General features: G+C 38.1%; 1 protein-coding gene across 1 annotated transcript in view; it reads right to left on the bottom strand.

Annotated features, from left to right (window-relative positions):
* The window catches only part of ZMPSTE24 (zinc metallopeptidase STE24), a 49,423-nt gene extending 27,973 nt beyond the window's left edge, over positions 1-21,450 (bottom strand). The window contains exons 1-5 of the mRNA XM_023500213.2: positions 21,115-21,450; positions 16,516-16,662; positions 8,316-8,402; positions 4,195-4,311; positions 2,985-3,137 (exon numbers count right to left, since the gene is read on the bottom strand). Coding sequence (XP_023355981.2) covers positions 2,985-3,137; positions 4,195-4,311; positions 8,316-8,402; positions 16,516-16,662; positions 21,115-21,234 — 624 coding nt within the window. The 5' untranslated portion in view covers positions 21,235-21,450. The remainder of the gene's footprint in view (positions 1-2,984; positions 3,138-4,194; positions 4,312-8,315; positions 8,403-16,515; positions 16,663-21,114) is intronic.
* Positions 21,451-25,397: the final 3,947 nt, after the last annotated feature.

Raw genomic sequence — 25,397 nt, 5'->3', positions numbered from 1 at the left:
TATTGGGGAATAAGAAGTAGGTCAGTTCAACCGAAACATACTAGATGAAGGGTACTAGTGAGAAACTAGGCTGCAAAGAGTGTGATTGGGTGGTCATATGGATGCATGTGAAGGTTATCTTGACGGATATGTGCTGACTACTTCTGTGCTCTTCTCCCCCGTCCTCCCGTCCATTCCTCAGCCTATCTCAGCAATTAGGTACAGAAGGCCTGAAGCGATCCTCCATCTCACCCCTCACTCATGCCGTACTCCTGTCCAAACTGGCTTTTCTTTTGATCACTCAACTAAAAGAGCTTTCCCTGAAGTCACCCAAGATCTCTTAGTTGTCAAATCCAAATAGCCATATTTTCAGTCCTCTTCTTCTCTGTTCAGCATCTGACACTTAACCACTCCTTCTTGTTGTTACTCTGCCCTCCCTCAATTTCTACATGACTATTTTCTTTTACTGGCTTGTCCTCCTAGCTAGAAAAAAAAAGACCTAACAGCAAAAGTTAACAGAAAGTTTTTAAAATTCTAAGATGAGTTGTGGTAATCTTAATGCTACAAACAAACATGAATTAAGAGGGCTGTTTAATAAATTTTATTAATAATAATATTATTGTTTATTATATATAAAATATATTATATATATATTATTATATATAATATATATTAAATAACAATAATAATAATATTAACAAATCTTAACTGTTCCTTAAGAGATGGTGTCATCTTTTGCAATATGGCTGATATGGAAATATGTTTTGCAAGACTACACTTGTATAATCTATATCAAGGTGCCTCCCTTCTCAAATAGAGGGAAGGGAAGGAAAGGAATTTGAAATTCAAAAATAATAATTAAAAAATATTTTTATATATAGTTGAGAAAAAATAAAAACATTATTTAAAAAAATTTCTTAGGAGGAGAGCTGAAGTAAAGTTTGAAGCACCATGCCCCCCTCACCCCATGATTACAAGTGTTTATATTAATAACTCGTTTAAAAAAAATGAGCCAACAAAAAAGAACTGCACCATAGAAATTTACTATGGAGACAGGGAAGCCTGGGGTTCATCTTCAGAGGAGGACTCTGAAGTAAAAAAAAGCTTCAATCCCAAAGAACAACGTGAAATGGCTTTCTGCCCAGAGAATTTATAGAAGAACTCAAAAATCAAATGAGACATTGACAAAAAAAAAAAAAAAAAAAATCCAAGAAAAACAAGAAGATTATGGGGGAAAAAAAGGTTAACCAACTAGAAAAGGAGATACAAAGATACAAAATCTCAAAGATGAAAATAACTCTTTGAAAATTAGAATCTGGCAAGGAGAAGTGAAACATCTTACGGGGAAAAACAACAGATCTGGAGAATAGATCAAGAAGAGAAAACATAAGAATAATTGGACTGACTCAAAGTTGTGACCAAAAAAAGAACCATGACACAATAATGCAAGAAATAATTCAAGAAAATTGTCCTGGAGATAGAACATGAGGGGAAAGTAGAAATAGAAAAAAAAATAAAAAATAAAAATCAATCAATCACCACCTCAACATGATCCTAAGGTGGAAAACATATAGGAATATTATTGCCAAATTTCAAAACCACCAGATCAAAGAGAAAATTTTGCAAGAAAGAAAGGAAAAAAAAACCAAAACAATTCAAATATACTGGAGCTACAATTAGAATTATACAGGACTTATGAGCAGCCACAATAAAAGACCACAGGAATTAGAATCAAATCTAGCGACCATCAAAAGAACAAGGCCTGCAGTCAAAAATGTCACACTCAGCAAAATTATCTATAATACTGAATGAGGAAAAAAATGGACATTCAACAAAAGTACAGATTTTCAAGATTATCAATCAAACCTGAACTTAATAGGAAATTTAACATATAAGAGCCAATATCAAAGATTAATTCAAGGAATTCAACATGGACAAATGTTGTTTTATGTTGTTTTACATGGGAAATGTATACTATATGTTTAAGATTGACATCAACAATAGGGTAGCTCAAAAGAAAGATTGGGGCAGAATTAAGGTAAAATTATGTTTAAGATTGACATCAACAATAGGGTAGCTCAAAAGAAAGATTGGGGCAGAGTTAAGGTAAAAATAGTAATTGTGTTCTACAAATGAGTACTGAAGAAGAATAGACATAGGCACTGCAAGGGGGGAGGGATGGCTTGTAATTCTGAAAAACTACTCACATTGGGAATGGATTAAATAGGCAACATTACATATATAAGATGAAGAAATAAGTGGGGAAGAATGGGCGGACAAGGAAGCAAAGAGTGAAGGAAGAAGACAAGGGAAGGATCCATGAGTGGCAGGAGATAAAGTAATAGCAAGGCAAGTTAAAGAGTAGAATTAAAGTAAAGAGTCAGCAGGGATAGGAAAAATATCTTTGAGTATAGGGGATGGGGGTGGGGTAGGTATATGTATGTGTGTGTGTGTGTGTGTGTGTACATATATATTTATATAGATATATGTAAATAAATCCTTTAATTACATCCTGCTTGGGGGCACAAGAGAAGGGGGAAATGAAAAAGAGGGAAAAAAAGAATGAAGTAAAAAATAGATACACAAGCAGAGAACAAAACGACAATTTGCAAGGAAGTAAAGAAAAGATGGATACTCATGAATATAATTTCTTCTATTAATATATATACTTTCTTGGCCTAGTAATTTGTTATATATTTTGAATCTTCCCTGATGTTCTGCTGGGCACATGACAATGTTTTCTTTTATTTCATTTTGTTTTGTATTCTTTTTTTTTTTAAATAAAAACAAACAAAATCTTTTTTAAGCTCTAAAAAAAATAATAATCCACTAATTATATACTTTTAAAAAAGCAAGCTTTACATAGTAAATATTTGTGATTTCACACATAGAAATGTTCTCTCTAGGAAGTATTTGTAAATTCAGAATAAAAAATAAAACTTTTAATTTTTTTTAATGCAATCACATTAAATATTACTCTCAAAATAAAGAGAAACTTTACTCACCAAAGAAACAATTAATGTGAACAGCCAGGCATAGATGAAAAAGTAGTCACCTCCAATTTTAATGATATAAAGCAGAAGTGAAGAAACAGGCAATAAAATACATTGAGTCACAATAAATTTCTTGACAGAATCTTTCATGAAGAATCCAAAAGTCTAAAAAAAATAAATGACAAAAAGCTGTTATTTTAAATAGCTAACTGAGTACAACCATTTGTTTAAAATATTGCCAATAACTTTTCCACGCAAGTCCTACTCCAATGACTCACTGAATTGCTAAAATAGCCCTAAGTTTTTAATTAAGGTCATGACAGGAAAATACAAGTTTTGGAAGGTCCTACCAACTGGAGAAACTTCTGGCCTAAAGGAGAACCACCCTTGTCTGAGGAATAGTCTAACTTAGAGCACAATGTAGGTCATCAGAGGCTAAATATTTCTGCCAACAGAAAGTCTTAAAATCTTCTACAAGTAATGCCCACATCCCTGAAATCCAGAATCAATGAAATACATAAAAAACAAAATGAAACATTAGATGCAATGATCCTGCTTTACCCTATAGCTAAATACCCCCAACCTCCTGGGTAATAATCCCTTTTCTCTTTGTAAATATCATTAACTAGAATAACTAATTAAAGGTGACCTTTTTTAAAAAGTGGAAGGAAGAAGTCTTGGGATTCAGTTCTGAATGCTCCTTCCTTCCTGAGGTCACTTCTTTATTTGTAGTGGTGTTATGAGAGGGGATGCCACCTCAACAGTTCTGGGGTGTAGACTCATTAACCAATAGTAAAACTCAAAGAGCGCTAGTTCTAGAGCCCAGCTCCTTAAACTGTGGTTTGTGTAACTGAATGAAATTATGATTTATTTATTATCAGTAAATGTCTGATTTATACATCTACTTTATATACCTATCCAACTTTTGTCCCTCACACCCTTAAAAGAACTAGTTTGAAATTCATCACCTGAAAAATATTTGTATTACAATTAATATAATTATTTGTATTAATACAAAAAGTTCTTACAGAAAAAAAATCAGAAAATCTCAATGTCTGTTGCACCCACTATGCATTTTTCTCAAAATATTCAAGTAATAGAAGTGACATGTGTAAGCTAAGTAATGGGTGTATAAGCAAAAGTAGAGGCCCCTGGCATGATGGAAAGGAAAAAAAGGTCATCTTCACATGACAACGAATAGTGTCAGTGCATTCTACAATACCTGTTGATTGAAACCATGCTTTTCTTCGATGACAAATGTATTGTAAATACTCCAAGGCAAGCCAGTGAGGGCACTGAAGAGTGTGGCCAAAAACAGGAACATCAAGGAATGAGTGATCTAAAGACAATATGAAAAGACATATTATTTATTTCTACAAAGTAACATCAAAGTTGCCCTCGTCTCAGAAAATGAGATGGTCTTTTTCTCTTTGCTATAGTTCAATCACTTCACTTATGTCCTCAAGCTTAAACCCTCCCTTCTCCTTTGGGAATTTGCTGCAAGAACCATTTCCAGTCCCTGCTAGACGCAGTCTCTCCCACCCTTTGAGAACATTCCTTGACCCTCTTATCTCCTCACACCACCATTCTATATATTTCTCCACTCTTTCAAAGCTAAAATTCCAGGGGAAAAAACAAACCAAACCACAATCTACTCTGCCATTTCCCTAGTCACTTTGCTTCTTATAGACCCTCTGCAACTTTACTTCCTACTCCATTCCAAAAAGGTCACCAAAGATCCCTAAATCCTATGCTTATTCTGCCCTCATTTTCCATTAACTTTTCTGAAATCTTTAACACTTCCTCCTCCTCCAGGAGAGTTTTTCCTCCCCAGACTGGTAGTTCTCTTTCTCCACTGACTGGTGTTCTTGGTATCTTTTGCTAGTTCATCTTCCTCTTGCTACTACCTGAGAGGATGTCTCCCAAGGCTCTGATCTAGGCCCCATTTTTTCCTCTCTCATGCTCTAATCTTTCCCATGGTTCAACAACATTTCCATACAAATTAGTCCAAATCTACCTATGTGCCCTTCAATTTTCATTAGAGTAAATCTTTCATTTTAAACGGTCTGTTGTGTATTTCCATCTTTATGTCCCACTATCACTCCATGTTCCTATGCTCTGCTAAGTGAGTAACTTCCTCCAATTCCCCTGCTTCTACTGACAGGAATATGGTCCTAGCTACTGGTTTCTAAGGAACAAAACCTTGGAGTCATTTCCTCAACAATCTGCTCCCACCATCCAATCGGTTGCCAAGTACAAGTAATTTTACCTCCGTAATACCTCCTACACATGTCCCCTTCTTTCCACTTACTCATAGCTCTCTCACTCTTGTTCAGGCCTCCACTGCTTTTCTCTTAGGTTCTTATCAAAGCCTCCTCCATGCCTGGAAGCCTGCCCTCCCCCATCTTTGCCCTTCAGAATCCTCTTCCCACAGTTCAGAACTGAGATAGGTTGGAGATAAAGATATAGGAGGTAATACAGTAAAGCCAGTTATAGTAAAAGGAAGTGGATGAGATTGTCAGAGTGGAAAGAAAAGGACCAAGGGCAGAGCTTCACACCTGTGGAAGGCAAAGAAGAAAATAAACTGGCAAAGGGGGCTGAAAAGAGTAGGCCAGAATGGGAAAAGCAAACTCAAGAGGCAAAAAGAATGAGGTGGTTACAAATACAGGTGAGGAATGTAACTTTAAAAAGGAAGCTTGCGCTCTCTGAGACTAAAGGAGGGACATACAGACTCAAGGTCTGATTACAGCTGTGTTCCTAACCTGGCTGCATGCTCATGGGGTAGCAAAGTGCTTCCATGGCATTACCACATTCTCTATACAGTAGAGCCAGCTGTAAGGTCCGCAAAGCCCACATACCCACAGCCATTGGGTATTAGTGGATAGAGCACCAAGAATCAGAAAGACCCCCAGGCTGCTCAGGAACTAGCTGGGTAACCTTGGACAAATCATGTATCCTCTGAATGCCTCAGCCACCTCCCTGTGAAAGGGGAATAATAATAGCACCTACCTCACATGGTTTTGTGAGGATCAAATGAGATAATATTTATAAAATGCCTGGAATTTACATAGTAGGTACTTAATAAATCCTTGTTAAATATTTATTTCTCTAGGCAGCGGCAGGAGAATTTTTTTTTCTAATTTTGATCCCTGAGATGCAAAAATGTGTGTGTACAAATGTGTTTTTATACACACAAACACACGCACATACAAATACAGACATACACATGCATAGATATACATTTGCTTCACAAATAAAGAGGGCTCCTTCTGAAAATGCGTACTTGCCAGTACTAATAAAGCCTATTTCAACATGCCTCAATACAAGTTAGCTTAAGATAAACATGAGTTAAAGGTAATTAATTAAGAAAGTGATTTTTTAAAAAAGTGATCAATGAACCTCATTGCTCAAGAGGTCACTTTACTTAAGATCTTGCTGCAGCAGTCAGTCCTGAACAGAGGGACACAGATATACACTAGCTTATATTAAGTAATGCAAATGCAGACTCCCTTCCATCTGAAGAAATCCCTTTTAATTCTGTTAACAAAAATTGCACACCTTATTGCTTATTCTAATATCCTATCTTGCTGTAAAAACTTTTGTTTCTGCAACTGTGACCTTGCTGAGAGAAGAGGCAGTTCCCCAGATGTTATTTCTATCAATTACTACTCAAAACAGAAATGTTAAACATTACTGTCAGTAGCCCTCCCTTATTAAAAGCCTAACTTTATTAGCAAGGGAACAGGTATTTTAAAACCTCGTCCTCTGTTAAAATATTTCTGGCTCTTCCCTTCTGAGAAAGTGGCTTGAAGATACCTATTTAGGGAAGATTTAAAAAAACAAAACAAAAAAACAAGCACTCCCAACTTTGCCCACAACAAAGTCTTCAGGGTTAGTTCTTTGTTTTACAAAAATAAGATAATGACATAAACTCAGCATTTGTATTATACTGGAAATATGAATATTATCACTATCTTCTCATATCTATGTATGCTCATAGCTATATTTAAATATATATATATATGTATGTATGTGTGCACACTGTCCTTACAAAGTTAATAATGCTTTTATTCATTCCTGTTGAAATATTTAATGTTATTCCAATAGACTTGGGATGGAAAACACCGCCTGCATCCAGAAAAAAGAATTATGGAGCCTGAATGCAGATCCAAGCACACTATTTTCACCTTTTTTTTGGTTTGCTTTTTCTTTGTCATGGTTTTTACCCTTTTGAGTTTTCTTTCACATACATGTATAATCTATATCTGGTTGTTTGCCGTCTTGGGGGGAGGGAGAAGAAAACATTTGGAATTTAAAATCTTACAAAAATGATTGCTGGAAACTATTTTTAAATGTAATTGAAAAAATAAAATGGTATTGAGGGGAAAAAAAAGAGAAATATTTAACATCTTAACTCGGGAGTTTTTCCTTTTCCATCCCCTATCATTGCCTTCTCTCCTAGTATAATAATTCTGATGAGATCAGGTAAAGAGCACACATTCAGATGTGAACCTGCAATGTTGCACAGGAATTGCTATGATAGACAGAAATTTACCCATGATACCAAATGAATAAACCTCTGTATTTCTTTTCTGTGGAGTTAAAACTGAATTGCAAAGTGCTTGCAGAATTATATAACTCTAATACCACTTCTGCTAAATGGTTCAATAATCTCTTTATTCTCTTTGTCCTTGGATTCCTAAGTTCAAGTATGTCCTCTGACCCAGTCCATGAATGTCTAGCTTCTGAAAGTGACAAAGACTGATAAGAAACATCAGCCTCTGTTGCCAATGGGACTTCCTTAGTGCCACAGGAAGTCTCCATGATGCAGCAAAGGGCACCAAATTTGGAGTCTTAAGGATCAGAGTTCAAAACTTATGGGACAGCAGCCAAAGCACTTAGCCTTTCTGGCCCTCAGTTTCCTCAAGTGTAAGATGTGTGGATTTGACTACATGACTGCTGAGGAGCCTTTTAGCTCTACAGCAATGACCATGCACTCTCATGGCTGCTGTAATCCACAAGCTGGGCCTACAAGCCCTTTGAGTCACTCCTTCCTGAATCCCAGTGTGAATCTGCAGGGGAAGATCTGCTTCCGTTCCAGGAGGTTCCTTCCTCCAAGGATTACTCCCATTTTACTCCAGACTGAAGTCCCATATCCCTGCACAGTTATGGTGCAAAGCTAATTCAAACAGTTATTTCATGGCAAAGTGCTCTACATGCCACTACCAATCCATGCAAGGTACTAACTATAAATAATGAACAATTTAATTACCAACAAGATTTAGAATAAATCTCTGCAGGTCAAGATGGGGAAAAACATTTTTTAGATGTAAGAAAAGGTACCTCATACTCTGGCCCAAAACCAGCACGCCTACACAATACTCCAGAAAAATTCCAGAGATGTGGAATTCCTCCAAAAAGAAGAATAACCTGTAAAAGAAAATATAATTTATTTTTCAAAAGCATATGAAACTATCATATAATATTATAAAACAATCATGGAAAGAAGATAACTTGGGCTTCCACAAAGGGAAACCCTATCTGTTGAATTCATCAAGGGAATAAATTTACATGAAAACTAATATGAAATTAGTGGACAACACATTTAGTTTTAAAGTATTTTTGATGAAGACAAATTGATCAAGTATTTATTAAACAAGTACTATGTACCAGTACTATGCTAGGCACTGAGAATGGGTATAACAGACAAAACATTTCCTATTCACAAGGAGCTTACATTCTCTACACCAAGGCACAGAAAACACAAAATATTATGTAAGTATCTTCCTCATATCATGCACTGTTCTCAGTGATGCAGGAGATTCAATGTTTAGCTAGGATATACTCCTGTCCCATGGTCATTCTAGTATATGACTAATATAAATACTGACTGCAATAATAAATCATATTAGATGATAGCTGCATTTAAAAAGTTCAGTGCAAGTTCTAGAAGGAAAGCTTTTTATAGACTAGATGCATCAGGAAAGGCTTCTTGTATGAGAGTAGGCTAGGTGGTCAGTCCCTGAGAATAGATAAGTTTGTGTATGGGGGTGATATGGTGATAATAGAGCGTAAAGTAGTGGACGAAGGAGTTGACCTCTGTGTGTGTATACATAGTATAAATTTGTCAAAAGCAGGAAATGTTTTTCTAAATCATGCTGATACAGACAGAAGATAGGGAAAGGTTTACCAAACAGCTTATAGAAAGGAGACCCACATTAAGTGCTATTCTGGCAGTAAATCCAGAAAAATAGCACTGGGAAGAAAATATATCCAGTACTATGACCCACTATGGTCTCTACTGGACTTTTAAGAAAGTAAGAACAAATCAGATATATAAAACAGAGTAGGGTAAAAAGACATCTCCAAAATATGTTTAAAATGATTATACATGTATTATCTATATTAGATTGATTGCTATCTTGGGCAGAGGAGAAGTAAGAGAATGAGGGGAAAAAAATTTGGAACTCAAAATCTGTTGTAATACAGGAGCCATCTGCCAATGGCTGCTGGAGGTCTACCTCAGATCTGTAGAATGGATCTCTTCATGTGAGAGGAGGAGGAGGAGGAGGAGGATACAAGGAAACTAAAAGGCCATTGCGTTGTCTGACCTTTCTCCTCTTCCCTCTGTCTACAATTTATCTCATTCCTAATCCGCAATACCTGTGTCAGCAAAGGCTACCCTCCAGTTCTCTCAGATGTTATGATTCACAACTATGGAGGCTCTCGTAGAATTGACCTACCCCTTTACCTAGGCATGGTCCTTAACAAAAATGAATGATGAAAAGTATCTCAACATGTAATCTAAAAAATAAAATACTATTAAGTGAAAAAAAAAATTTTTTTTTTAAAAGACATCTCCAAAAATAAGTGGTCTAATTTGAAATCCTCAGAAAATGTTCTGGGAAAGGGTTTATACAGCAAAATGTTCAAGATCATTGATGACATTCCAGGTAATATAAGCCAGAAATATGGGAATAAATTGTACAGAGACTTGTTAAGATTATATGAGTGGGTAGGAAATGGCAGATGAGTTTCAGTGTAGGCAAGTACAGTGATGTGTATTTAGAAAAAATCCAAATTATAAAGAATGCTGTGCTTTAAAAAGCTATCAATTGTTTCTAGCTCCATGGTAATCATCCCTCCCTGCCACTCACTGCCACACTCATGGATAGACCTGTTGGGGCTATTTCAGTTGCCTCATACCAGCTCTTCCAAGACCTGATCTCTTCTCCAATCAATTAGCCCTTCATACCAATACTAAACTAATCTTACTAATACATAAAGTTGGTCATATCTCTTGTTAATTAAAAAATCTTCAGGGGTTCTCAATTGCCTACATCTAAAAAAGTAAAGAAAACACAAAAGCAGGGCTTCATCAAGAACACGGTATGTCAGAATAACCATATTTCCTTTTCTTAAGTGCTAGATAAGGCAAACACTGTAGCTACAGTTTATTCAAATTTTGGCAAAATAGCTCATGCTATTTTTATAGAAAATATGTAGTAATGTGGGCTATGTGACAGCACAGTTAGATGGATTTGGAACTGAATGAATGGCCAGCCTAAAGAGGAAACTACTAATAGTTCCATATAAGCTTTAAAAAAGATCTCTAACAGAATGCCCCTGGATTCTATGCTTGGCCCTATGCCATTTATAATTTATATCAATGACTAGGATAAAGGAATACATGGCCTTGACAAATTTTCAAATAACAAATAACATAAAACATAAAAAAACAATAAAATAACAATAAACATTAAAAAAAAAAAAAAAAGGATAGCTAACATACTATATGACAGGACAATAAAATTTTCTCAGTGAACCAGAAAACTGAGCTAAACCTAATCAAATGAAATTTAAAAGGAACAAGAATAAAATCTCCTGTTGAAGTATAAGAAATTGACTTCATCAGAACAAAAAGGCAAAGTCATGGTTAGAACTTTTGTCCAAAAGATCTGGAGGTTTTAAGGGGTTAAAATAAAAGCTACTAGATTTGGCAAAAGTTCACCAATAACTTTGGAGAGGGCAGCTTCCATTGAATAATAAAGCTTTTGAAAATCAAGTTAAACTAGGCCCAAAGGACTATCAAACTGAAAACCTTTTGATCCAGTAGTATTATTACTGGTCCTGTATTCCAAAAAGATGATAAAAGAAGGAAAAGGATCCACTTGTGTACAAATGTTTGTAGCAGCTCTTTTTGTAGTGGCAAGGAACTGGAAACTGAGTGGATGTCCAACATTTCAGGAATGGCTGAATGGTATGGTATGTGAATGTAATGGGATATTATTGTTCTATAAGAAACAATAGCAGGATGATTTCAGAAAGACTTACATGAAATGATGCTAAGTGAAGTGAATAGAAAAGAGAACATTGGAACAACAGTTATAATAAGAATATGCGATTATTAATTCTGATGGATGTGATTCTTTTCAACAATGAGCTGACTCAGGTCAATTCCAAAAACTTGTAATGAAGAAAACTATTTGCATCCAAAAAGAAGATTATGGGGACTGAATGTAGATCACAGCATAGCTTCTCATCTTTTTTGTTGTTTGCTTACTTTTTTTCCTTTCTCATTTTTTTTCTTTTTCACTTGATTTTTCTTATGTAGAATGATAAATATGGAACTATCTTTAGAAGAACTATACATATTTAACCCTATATTGGACTATTTGCTGTCTAAGGGAGGGAGGGAGAAAAATTTGAAACACAAGGTTTGATGATGAATGCTGAAAACTATCTTTACATGTATTTTGAAAATAAAAATTATTATTAAAAAATGTTTTAAAGTCAAGTTAAAGAGCTATTTAGGAAAAAGAAATTAGAGAAGTAGAAGTACTTAATGGAGACAACTTTTACAAAGTATTTAGCCTAGTAAAGGAAGAGATATAGAACAGCTGGTAAGGAGCATGTTGAGCACCTTTAAAAAAAATAAACAAATGAAAAAACACTTTTCTATCCATGAAAATCCTATTATTCTCTGCAACTTCTGATACTATGTGTGAATCCAGAAGCCACATCTCAAATAAAACAAAAAAAGTAACTAGAGAAGCTCTGTAGATGCCAACTAAAATGACCAGACATGAGGTCTACTATCAAAGAAGTAGGCTAATAACTTTAAAAGTCTATTAAAAAAAAATACAGGATTCAGAAGTGGAACTCAATCCTCTTCCTATTCTAAACTTTCATTTCTACTGGGATTACCACCATTCTTTCAGTTCTCTGGATTCTCAGCAGTGCTATTGCTTTCTCTTCGACTCACATACCTGACCAATTGCCAAATTTTGTCATTTCTACATTCACATCTCAAATTCAGTCTCTTCTCTCCTCACACAATGAGCACCTTAATTCAGGCCCTTATAAATTTGGGCCTAAATTCTAACAGCAGCTTCCTAATTGGTCTCCTGACTTAAGAATTTTCCTACTCAAATACATTCTCCACATTAATACAAAAGCAAATTTCTTTAAGCACAATTCTGACTATGTCATTCCTGTAGTCAATAAATTCCAGTGGATGCCTCTGGCTTTGAAAATGAAGTAACAATTCCTTTATCTGAATTTTAACTCCCTCCACAACCTGATTCCAACATATCTTTCCAGCCTGAAAGTTCTCCCTCCTGCACTCTGAGATCTAGCCAATCTAGGCCTTGTCTCTGTTCCATCTCAACTCTCCTTACCCATACCTGGGCTGTACTTGCTCCTCACCTCGCCCAGGCTTCCTTCTTTGAGACTTTCCTGACTTCTCCACTAAGCATTGGGAAAGCTCAGCGGTGGGAAAATCATATTTTGTACAATCCAATCAGCCTTGTTTCCTATTTGGAGCCCCAGCTTAGCTCAGTGCTTGGCATAAGGAAGATGCTTAATAAATGTTCACTGACTCCTGACTTCACCTCACAGAATGTTTTCCTTTAAGATGTATCTCAAGTACTACCCTCTATGTGAGGGCTTTCCTAATCGCTACTACTGGCTGTGTTTAACTAGGTCGATTTATTTAAATGTATTCTCGTTATATTGACTCTGGATATCCTTACATTAAGTCCTGGTGGACTTTCCTATTAGAACAAGAGCTCTTTGCAGGGACATAATCCTTCACTTTATCTGTATTCCCAGCTGAGTGCTTACTTTATGTTCACCAATGGTCTGACTGATCTTAGTTATCCAGTCCATGCCTTTATTTTACAGATGTGTTCAGAGTGCATAAGTCATTTATCTGAAGTCACACAAGAAATATGTAACAGTGCTGGGATTCTTTTGATTCTAAATCCAATGGACAGACTTGTAATCCAGGACTCTTAAAGTCATGAATTCCACAGACAATCAAGTCTTATTCCAGGAAAAATATCAAGCTGTTTGCTTGGCTTAGGAGGTGAGCTAAACAAGACTGGCAGGGAGGCTCACAGTGAGCCAGTCTGACTGAAATGTAGAGAACAAAGAGATTAAGATCAGGTTAGGAACTTGACAATGGTGGACACAAACAGGGCAGTCAAGGTTCTGAGCAGTTGCTTCTAGGAATCAGCTCTGCAGAGCTAGTCTCCAAACCTGACCAAGGAGTGGGCTTTACTACCCACCCCCAGTCTCTCCACCTCTATGTGGCAGATTTCCCACCTGGGAATGAGATGACTGACATCTGAAGCCTCTTGGCTGCCAGGTGGAACTTGCTCCTCTTGGAAGACTCCAATCAGTTCTGACAGTTAAGGTCACTCCATCAAATTTAACATTCCTGCTTTAGAAAAGTCCCAACTGGGAGAGATGGAAAACAGCCTGGAAAGGGGACACACCCCTGATCTCTACAGGGGTCATTAACTCACCTCCTCATCTCACAAGTATGTCCCCTTGACCTCCTTCTGCCCAATGCCCACTAAGCTGAAAGTGATCTTTTCCTCAACTCTTCCTAAGGCACACTATCAACTTTGAGTCAGACTTACTTGTATAAATGTCAACTTCTCCATTAGACGAAAAGGTTCTTGAGGGAAAAGACTACATTGTTTTTCATTTCCAGAGCCAAGCACACTGCCTTATAAAAAGAACTTGTTGGGCAAAGCATCACTATTATGTTGTTATTAAAATCCAAGCTTTTTAAACAATCATTCCCTTATGACTGAATGTTTAGAAACCAGAATGCTACACCTCAATGTACTAAATGTCAAAAGCCTCATTTTAAGTATATATGAGGAAATGAAGGACAAAATAAAGTTAACTTTTAATTATCCGCCTGCTAGGGTTCACAAATTCTATTATTTAGACCTAAGAGACTTCTTACCTGGAATCCCTGATCATCTTATTCAGGGGTTAGCAAACTATGGCCCATCCACTTTGGGAGTTGTTGATTTTTTTGTTTTTTAATAATCCCAAGAATTGCTAATCTTACCAATAAATTGAAGGTGTTTGAAACTTTGTGCCTCAGTTTACCTTAATTTCAACAGCACAAAGGCTTCCTCAGGAAGAGGCAAAGATATTCCAAAAAATATTTTTGTTACTGCTTTTAACAAAAAAAGTTAATCAACACAATAAAATTTTTACTAATTGTCAGAGAGAAATACTCAAGCAGAACAGTTTTAATGACTCCTTAGCTACTTGTGAAAAGCAACATATGTGACAAGCAATGTATTGCAATGGATAAAGAAGTGGACATTCTGCCAGCTTGTGACCAGAGCTACCTCAAGTACTACCTTCTATCTGAAGCTCTTCCTAAGTGTGAGTCCCCACCTTCCCAAAGTACCTTGTATTTAACTACTTGACATTTATTTTGCATTGACTTTCTATTCTCTCTATATGCTTATATATGTTCTTGTGTCCTCTACCAGAATATAAATCCCCTGGGAGTCAGGATTATTCTATTCTTTGTGCATCTGTATCCTCAGTTGTGAGCACAATACCAGACATTTATTAGGAACTGCAAAATGCTTGTGGACTGATAGCTCCTAGGAACCCAGATCTTCTGATTTCATATCCGAGGAGCATAGGAAAATACTGTAATTTGGCATCCCAAAATATTCCTCAATCTGAAGTCAAAATACTTGGACATGAATCCTGGGTCTGCTGACTTATCTGTCTGAACGTTGGGCAAATTACTCAACCTATGGGTCTCGGTTTCTCCATCTGCACAATAAAAGGGTGGATTAGCTGCTTTAATTTTAAACCTTCTAATTCTGATTTTTCCTATTTCTTCCTTAAGCATGTCATCCTTCTCTTAAACCAAATAAATGAATCAACATTTAATATTGTTCACATTTTGGTTATTTCTTGACTACCAGCTTAAATTATATGAGCATTTTAGTTGGCCAGTTGGCCCTTTGGCCTAGATTACTAAAGATTTAAAAAACAAAAACAAAAAAACTTGTGTATCTGAAAATCTCTTTAACCTAAAAGTCATTGTTTCCCTAAACTACACTTTTCAACTCTCCTAACTAATGAATTGGTCCTAAAAATTCACCTAAAAATTACCACAAAAATTCCCATTCAATCTCAACATATCAAAAAGAACTCATGGTCTGTGTTTCTACTCCCTACTCACCACCCACTATTACAAACTCTACAGGGGTCACTATTACAAACTCACAATAGTTGAGCAAAGGCTCTTGGGTTTTCTTGGCTTACCACACAGTCCCAAAGCACCATTATAAATCTGCATGTGCCTTCTCTTTCTCCTCCATCATTTCTAGATAGTTTGGAGATGGAGTTAGCATAATTCATTTTTTGTGAACTCCTATCCCCAAAACTAGAATGAAGTCAACTTCAGATTTCTAGTAAAGACCAAACTTTCCCAATGCTTACACATGGCAAGTGTACCCTGAACTCCCCTGCTCTAATTTTTAACACTGCCAGGTTCTTATGTTTGCTGGGTCCTCAAAATCAACTCACAGATAACTATACAATTAACATACAGTTTCTCTCTTTTACTAAGGCTCCAATTCCATAGGAATAGTGTAAACACAGTATTTTCCAGGTCTTGTCTTTCATTGAAGTACCATGCTTCTGCTTTCCTTGCTCCTGATTACTATTTAGATGTTTTTTTGTTTGTTTGTTTAAAAGACATTTCTAACCCTCTCTAGCTATGTTACTCGCCTATAGTAACAATTTTAGAGGCAGCAAAATAAATGGCCCAGTAATCTGGAAAGGAAAACTCTCAGGATTACTAATGAGCCAATCAAATAAAAAAAATTAACTAAAAATGCTTACAGACAATATTAGCAAACTGACTCAAGGTACCACAGGAAAATTGTTCCCAAAACCCCCATTTGGAGCTGTTGAAAGGACAGACTAAAAATAGGAAGAATATATTTCTGATTGATTCCTTTTAAAGTTTCTGATTTTCAAGAACTGGAGGAACACAAACCAAATTAGTTCAGGAGATAGCACTGAACAATTATTTATTCATCTATAAACCCTTACTTGAATTTTTGCTACATAAATGTGAAATCAAATGTGATAATTAGGTTTAAATTATTTTATTTTAAAAAATGCTCATAATGTCAAAAATTATCCACATATATTTTTTTAAAAAAGTTATAATTTTTAAAAGAGAAAAAACAATACTCACAGTGCCTTCAGTTTCTGAATACAATCCTGACCAAAAGCTAAAAGTACTTTTGTCCAGCTGATATAGTCGAGATTTTTCAAATGTTTCTGAATCCATGATTTGTCCTAATTCTTTTGGTACATGTGTAGTAGTTTTGTAGATACGTCTCTGAAAATAAATAGCAAAATGAAGTTAAAAAAAAAAAAAAAGTAATGGGGCAGCTAGGTAACACGGTGGAGATAGAGTACCAACCCTGAAGTCAGGAGGATCTGAGTTCAAATCTGACCTCAGACACTTAATACTTCCTGTCTGTATGACCCTGGGCAAGTCACTTAGCCCCAATTGCCTTAGCCAAAAAAAAAAAAAAAGTAACTAATACAACATTTGATTCTCAGTTCACTGGTTCCTTTAAAATAATCAAGTCATATCTTGACAGTAAGACTAGATTCAATCAACTTTATCTGTTTAATCTAGCCTGCATGAGAACATATAAGTATGGCATATTGATAACAGTAGCTAGCTCCTAGCCTCATTCCTAATAATACAAAAAGTATAAGATCTGCTTTTCTAATTTTTTTTGGTGGTATGATTTTTAATATTAAGATCATGTATACATTTAGAATTTACTGTGAATTAGGGTAAAAGATGCTGGGCTACACCTAATTTTTGTCAGACTACTTTCTAGATTTCCAACAGTTTTATCTTGAATTTTTGGGGTTTTTTTTGCATGTGTGCAAGGCAATCAGAGGTAAGTGATTTGTCCAGAGTCACACAGCTAATAAGTACCAAGTATCTGAGGTCTGATTTGAACTCAGGCCAGACTTGAGGACTGTCTCTGTCCAATGTGTCACTTAGATGCCCCAAACATAGGAGTTTTTTTCCTACGTAATTTATGCTTTCTGGTTTTTGAACAATCCAATATGGAATTTCACTGTATTATACTTGTCTAGGTACTCTAATCTCCTCCATTTTCTCAACAATACCAAATATTTTGATGGCTGCTGCTTTTATAATAGTCTGAGATCTGGAAATGTTATTCACCCTTTCTACATACCTTTTTTCATTACTTTCATTGATATGCTTTTGTTTCTCCTAATTATTATTTTATGAAGTTCTATAATTTGATAACGTGACTGGTATAGCAATAAGACATAGCAATAAGACCAGCATCATAAACTAACTTTGGCAGTACTATCATTTTTCTAATAACTAATTCAGCCCAGTCGTGAGCACTAACTATTCCTTCAGCTATTAAAAAGTGTTCTTTATTTCTTTAAAGGAGCACTTTATTACTGAACTTGTGCAAACATTTTGTGTTTTGGTAGATTAACTCACAAATATTTTACACATTTTATATTTACTTTAAACAGAATTTCCCTTTCTGTTAATGCCTCTCAGATTTTGTTATTCTTATTTAGAAATACTTTTCATTTGTGTGAATTTACCTTGCCTGAGTCTCTGCTGAAGCCATTAACTATTTCAATTAATATTGTTACTGATTCTGGGGGACTTTTAAGTAAACTATCATTCTATCAGAAAAAAAAAAAAAAAAAAAGAATTTTTAGTCTCCTCTTTGCCTAAATTTCCACATTTGATTTTTGCTCATTTTATTAATAATAAGAGTATTGATAGCATAGAAAAAGTATTAGAAAAAGATGTAAATTACTGTTGTTGTATTAGGTAAAGCATTAAGTTAATCTAAAACTAAATTTTAATGTATTGTGATCTTTTCCTGGCTCAAGTCCTATAAATGTTAGCTCAAACGGTCTAAAGGGAAAGGTGGGACTATTGCAGTTTGGGTATTTCTGTCTCCGAGAATAAATATTTGTATTTAAATTAATGTCAAACAAAAAAAATAATTTCTAGCAGAAAAAAACTGTTATCAATATGCCATACTAAAACACTGAATGGACTTTTTTTCCCCCTTTAACAGCCAATTCATTCATAAACTGAAGGGGTTGGACTAGATGATATGCTCTGTTATGCTATTAATTCACAATCTCACAAAGAGATATTTATTAAGTGCTAATGTGTGCTAAGTGCTAGGGACACTAAGATAATAATTTAACACATATCTATTACTTACTAAGCACAAAGCCCTTTGCTAAGCAATAGGAATCATAAACAAAAGGAAAAAAGCTCTGTCTTAAAAGACCAGGGATTTTTATTAAAGCAATACATATAAACAAAGTAACAGGGTGAGGGGGAGAGTTGAAAACTAACTGGATAGATAAGAAAGGGTTTACGTATTGCACAAATGTTCTGTTAGGTCCAAGATTCTATAATTTTATAATTCTACTTAATACATTATATATAATTATATCAAATTACATAATTTGAGCATATATGATTTAATTGAAACATACCCTATAATCAGAATGTTACATAATAGTCAAATATAGTGTGTATGATCTCAGAATACATAGCACACGATGAGATTTTTGGTGAAAATTGTTCTTCCTTATACCTGGTCCCTCAAATTCCTACCTAGTGTATCTAGGCATGAACTGTCAGACCAGTATAGTCCTAAAGCAGGGGAATAGATTTGCCACTAGGAGTTGTATAAGAAAGCTTGGACTTGTACAAATGAGTACTTGTACTCATGTACTATGTACTCAAATGATCAATCTACTATGCACATAATACCACAACTCCCTGGTAAAATGTAAACTCTTAAGGGCAGGGATAATTTTATTTTTGCCTTTATATCTACAATACCTTGCACATTGTAGGCTTTTTAAAAAACATTGGCTAAATTGAATTGAATTGTGAAGTAGCTAAAGCCAGGTGTATTTTACAGAATAAAGTGAAACTGAAAGACAACTGAGAAATTGTCTAAAGTTACAAAATGTGGCAGAGCAAGGAAGCAAATCCAAAACCAAATCCACTGACTCAGATTCTACTGCTCTTCCCATTATACTCTTTAGAGTATAATTTAGAGTACATTTAGAACCTAATTCTTTACCTTTGCAGATGAAATGCATCAGGCTTCAGGAAATAATTTTCTAATTTTATGACATCACATTAACAAAAGGAAAAAAATGTTGGTTCAATGAGATGAAAAGCAAAAAAACCCACAGGAGCATAAGAATGGAGGAATTGGAAGGAACCTCAGAGGTCATCCAATCACAATCCTCAGGGCTGCACAGCAGAAAGTTGTAAATGATCTTTGTTCTTTGGTCTCCAAGGATTATTTTACAGAATAAACCAAGAATAAATAAACCCTAGAAGACCATGATATCAGAGAAGTGATGCCATGACATACAAGTTAATTGGATTTCAGTTAAGGTAGGACAAGGTCACCTGCCTCATTTTCTCCAACAAAGCCAGCTGGGTCAGATATAGATCAGGACAACTAGAGATGCCCTAGATGCAGTGGGGAAACCTTGGCCTTTTAAGCTAAGGTCTCATTAAATCGAACAGGTATCGTTTTGACTTAAGCAAGCCCCATAGATGATTAGGGTTAGGTAAGAAATGAGGCTTAGAATAACTTCTTTTATCTAGTAGGGGGGAAAAAAATCAATCTGGGAAGGGAAGAACCTCAGAGTTTCTGGTCAAAACAGAAACAACAGCTATTTACATTCACTCAGAGCCAATCAGGTTCAATTTCCCAAGCTGCACCGAAGAAAGACTTGGAATTATTCCAAACCAGGTTCTAAAATTTATTACTTTGTGACTTTGGACCGGCCATTATAACTTTCAGAGACAGAACCGTACAATTTTATATCCCATCCTTTTACAAAAGTGGAAAAGGAGACCCAGAGAATAATTTAATTGTTCAAGGTTAAAGAGCAAGTAAGTGGTTAGGGGAAGGTTATTCAACCCCAATTTCCCAAATCAAATTTTCTAGAGACCCCAGGATTATGGCGGGGTAGCATTCAGAGGCTTTCTGCCTTCGACCAAATAGTTGCCTGTCCCCAATTTCCTCATCAGAAAATGGACTTGCTATTCCCGACCCTACCAAACTCACAATGTTGTCACAGGGAAAGAATCATTTTGGGGATAAACAATCCGATACGATTTGGGGCTCGAAAATGCGGTATTCCCTTTGACTACCTCTTAGGATAACCAGAAAACCAGCGCCGCAAATCCTCAAACTCCATCAAAATGGGCATGACGACGTGGGGCGAATAGGAAGCAGGGAAGGAGCCAGATGCAGGTCGCTGAGGACCTCGGGTGTACAGCCAGACGAGATCTGGGGGGATGGTGGTGGGGAAGAAGGGGGAGGGGCGTCTGGTACGTCCCTCTCTTTTTACATAAGAAAACAGAGGCTCGTGGAAGTGATACTGGCCAAGGTCACATTAGGAGGAAATGAGGATGGCAGCGATTTGGACCCCAGGCTGGTCCCCAAAGCCAGTCTGAGGAAAGTCACTCAATCCAAGCACTCATCCAACACTTATTAAGCGCCTGCTGCATGCCAAGGATGGAGGAGCCAGGGCAGAAAGTGAGGAGGCCTCGGAAGTCGGTTTTAAGGGCGGGGGAATTTGGGGGCTCAGTGCCGGGTGCCCTCCCCCCCACACCCTCGGCCCACGTGGGCAGGGCAGGCCCCGACAGGCCCCCGCCCGGCAGGGAGGGGTGCGGCCTTCTCCCCCGCCTGTTCCTCCTAGCGGCTCCGCTCACCTGCCGCTGCGCCAAGAAGGTCTCCCAGAGGTAGATGGTCCAAGAGAAGAGCAACACCGAGCCGAAGATGCGCTTCTCGAGCGGCAGCGCCCACAACGCGTCCAACAGCGGCGTCCACATCCCCGCGGCCTTCGGCTCTCCTTGCGCCCCCACACGCCGGCAGCGTCCCGGCCTGCTCCGTCCCCTCCGCGAGCACGCCCGCCGGGGGAAAGGCGGGGAGTCACAGCCACATCCGTCTCGTCGGAGGTGTCACCGCCATATCAGTCCCCAGCGCCTCTGCGCATGCTCGGTGTCACCACCACTTCGGTCCTCGTCTTCTCAGCCGCATCCGTCTCCGCAGCCCTGCGGTCTGTGTTACATCCAAACAATCCGGGCTCCTCGGCAAGGCGGAGGTGTCACCTTCACATTCGTTCCGCATGCCGGTTGTGTCACAACTAAAAAGTCTGGCTGACAACCACCCCCCCCCCCCTCAGCTCAGGGGGTGTGTCGCCCACACACCACATCCGCTCCGAGCTTGCGGTGTCACATCTAACCCCTTCCCCGAGGCTTAGGAACAGGCCCGGAAGCCGAACCAAGAAAGCGCGGGCAGCCCTTCCACTTCCGCTGAGCCCCACCCCGGCCCTAGTTCTAAGCGGAGCTGCCCCCGTGCGCGCTCCGGCTCCGCGCGGCCCCGGGCCCCCTTCAGGGTAGTCTCCGAGCCCGCAGGCAGTTTACTTGCGCATGGCTGACCTTTCCAGGGCCTAGGTGAGGACTTGTGTAAATCTGAACCCTCGTGCTCTTCCAGGTGGGCCCTCAGCGCGCCACCTTCTCCCTTCACTGCGGCCCCAGTCTGGGAGCCCCGAGTTCCGCCTTGCCCTCCGGCCCAACCCCCGTCTCCTTACCCAGACACACCTGCATTTATCCCTTGCCCTCCGCAACCCGACTCCCCCGCTCAGCAGCTGCAGGAACGGACGCCTCGTAGTTGCCCCCAAGTCTGCCCTCTCCGTGACTGTCCTCAGGCCCCGCCTCCCTGCTCACAACGTCCTCTTCTCCCTGCTTGTTGATCCTTGCCCTTGTCACTCACAGAGGCCCGAGGATGCACATCGGAAAGATTTTAATTAGAGCCCCTGCCCATCAGAGATCCAGAGCGAGAGAACCGGTGTTAAGTCCGCTTGCCCTAAGGCAAGCGAGCTTACGAGTGGTGGGGCGTAGGATGAAGGACAGGAGGATAGAGGCAGAGGAGGAGAGGTGAAGAGACGGAGAGAAATGGACAGATCTTGGTTTCCGAAGAGGGCCCAGGACATCGAAAGTGGCCGGTGATCTGGAGTTAAGGGAGAAGGGCATCCACCTCACTCCCGGCCAGTCATCAAAGTCAAAATAGGACAAAAGTCTTGCATGTTGATGGCCAGGGATGCATCGGGTGGCCTCTCTGTCTGACCAGCTCTGATTGCTGTGACTTCGTGGAGCCACAGCTAAGAGTTGGGTGAATGAGGCGGACAGCTCCGAAAAGGGATCATCAGCAAGCCCTCCCACCAGATGGGCTAGTCCTCTGAACAACAGATAGATAATGAGAGAAGGGGAATCCACGTGTGCAAGAAAAGGGCCCCACAAGTGTGGAGAGAGCTGTCTTTATACTTCTAACCTGGTACATGTCTCTCTGAGAACAGAATAATCTCCTGCCCAACCTCCACTGTCTCTCCTCCTCCCACCCCAACTAAAGTCTCCCCTGAGAAAGGTGGCAGAGACAGCAGAGATGTCTGGTTTTCTTCCTTTTGAATTATATATCTGTCTTCTCCCTTCAATATAATTAGTCTAGGGAATATAATCGGGTTCGATTTAACTTTTGATCATTTTGTCATGGAGAGAGAGGGTCCAAGGCTTAACCACTTTCTCACCAAATACCAATTCAACAATAAACACACATAGCACTTAAAAAAATCCATTTATCCAAACCATAGTAAACAGGAATCCAAGAAGGTATACACAATAGAATGCACGCCAGATAATACAAAGTGAAGGAGCTCTCCAACTGGGAGTGAGATAACTCAACTGAGAGGCAGTGTCTTTGATCTTACCCAAGGGGAAACTCTTCAAAGTTTCTAGGGTAGCAAGCTAGGGACAGGGACACAATGGAAACTTCTGGCTCTTCTCATGTCTTTGCAGAGTCTTTCAGCACACTAAATTGGCATGGCCTTTTCCATAGTTGACTTAAAAGTGTAAGGCAGAAGCACACAAAAAAATTTGACCCTTGAAGAGACCTAAAGGGAATGTTATTTGAAGTCCTGAAGAACACTAAGGCTCCCTTCTTGCCATCTTCCCCTGGCCCCTCACATGAAGCAAAGGCTTGATCAACAATAAGCAGAGTCCCCTGCCCATGGGCTTTGGGACAAGGGTTATTATAGATGAATTCCTCTCCAGGATTCACTCCTGATTCAATGAACTTTCTCTATCATGATACAGAAACTTCTTCACTCTAGAAGCTCCCTTGATTCCTGAACTTAAAACATCAGAAGTACTTTTCACCCCTGACATCTTGCCCTCTAATTGACTGGTTGGTCTTCACCAAACCTCCATTTTAAAGAGGATGTCCAGATGAACCATGTCTTCATTCCTCTCCTCTGTCCCATCCTCCCTTTTTAGCTTCTTTTTTATGTTTTACTTAATACCATCAGAATGTAAGATCCTTGAGGGCAGGTACTATCTTTCCATTGGATTTGTGTCCTAGTACTTAGTCTTTAAAAATGCTTCTTGAAGTGAAGAATTTATAGCCAAACAAGAAATAGGGAACAGTATGAAATGCAAAATGGTTAATTTTGATTTCATTAAATTGAAAAGCTTTTGCACAAAGAAAACCAATGTGGCTAGGATTAGAAGGAAAACAGAAAGCTGGGATACAATTTTTAGTCAGTATTTTTGATAAAGGTCTCATATCTAAAATTTATAGAGGACTGAGTCAAATTTTTAAGGATACAAGTTATTCCCCAATTGATAGTCAAAGTGATGCAGGTATAGTAATAGAGAATTGAGGTATGAGAATTGATGTGAGAATCCCCTCTGGTCTCAATGCAGGTCTAATGTAAAAGAATTCACGAACCCGAAATCTGAATGGCAAAAGGAAATTTTATTTGTCGCTAAGATTAGCGGGTAAATCTCTTAATGAAGAAAGTTTGCAAGGAATGTGTTAACAGAAATCTCTTTTATGAACAAATCTTGGGGGCTGGGGACAGTTTGAGCTGATAAACTGACCAAGATCTCCCAATGAATGAAATCACTTTGAAGGCTTTTTTCCAGAGCCGGGAATTTCCTGAAAGGGGATCTGGCTACCCCAAAAGATCAATATGAGCAAATTTGCCCAAGATCTCCAATTGAATGATTCCGCTTATCCCAAAAGTCCTGTGTGGAAAGTATGCCCCCTCCTGTGAGGCCCTGAATTTCCCTTCTTTTACAGATCAAAGGGGACACAGTTTCATGATGATTATTTTACAAATAAAGGGGACACAATTTTAGAGTTCACCCCCATCAAATGGATATGAACATAATTTTCAGGTGAAGAAATTAAAGCCATTTCTCTTTATATGAAAAAAATGCTCTAAATTATTGATTAGAGAAGTGCAAATTAAAATAACTGTGAGATACCACCTCATACCTATCAGATTGGCTAAGATAATAAGAAAAGATACTGATAAATGTTGGAGGGGATGTGGGAAAACTGGGACACTAATGCCTTGTTGGTGGGGTTATGAACTGATCCAGCTATTGTGTAGCAGGGGTCCTCAAACTTTTTAAATAGGGGGCCAGTTCACTGTCCCTCAGACTGTTGGAGGGCCCGACTATAGTAAAAACAAAAAGGTTGTTTTATGGGCCTTTAAATAAAGAAACTTCATTGCCCTGGGTGAGGGGGATAAACATCCTAAGCTGCAGCATCTGGCCCGCGGGCCATAGTTTGAGGACCCCTGGTGTAGAGCAATATATACCCCAAAGGGTTATAAAACTGCATATCCTTTGATCTAGCAATGTCACTCCTGGGTCTGTATCCCAAAAAGACCATAAAAGAGGGAAAAGGAGCCACATGTGCAAAAAATATAACAGTTCTTTTTATAGTGACAAAGAATTGGAATATGAATGGATGCCCATCAACTGAGGAATAGCTGAATAAGTTATGGCATATGAAAGTAATAGAATGTTATTATTCTATTAAAAAATGATAAACAGGCTGATTTCAGAAAAGTTTGGAAAGATAAATGAATTGATGTTGAGTGAAGTAAGCAGAACCAGGAAAACACTGTCACAGCAACAGCAAGATT

Source organism: Sarcophilus harrisii, chromosome 3 (assembly GCF_902635505.1).
Source record: "Sarcophilus harrisii chromosome 3, mSarHar1.11, whole genome shotgun sequence".
Lineage (NCBI taxonomy): Eukaryota > Metazoa > Chordata > Mammalia > Dasyuromorphia > Dasyuridae > Sarcophilus > Sarcophilus harrisii.
Note: the sequence above shows the minus strand (reverse complement) of the source record. Positions and strands in the feature narration are given on the sequence as shown.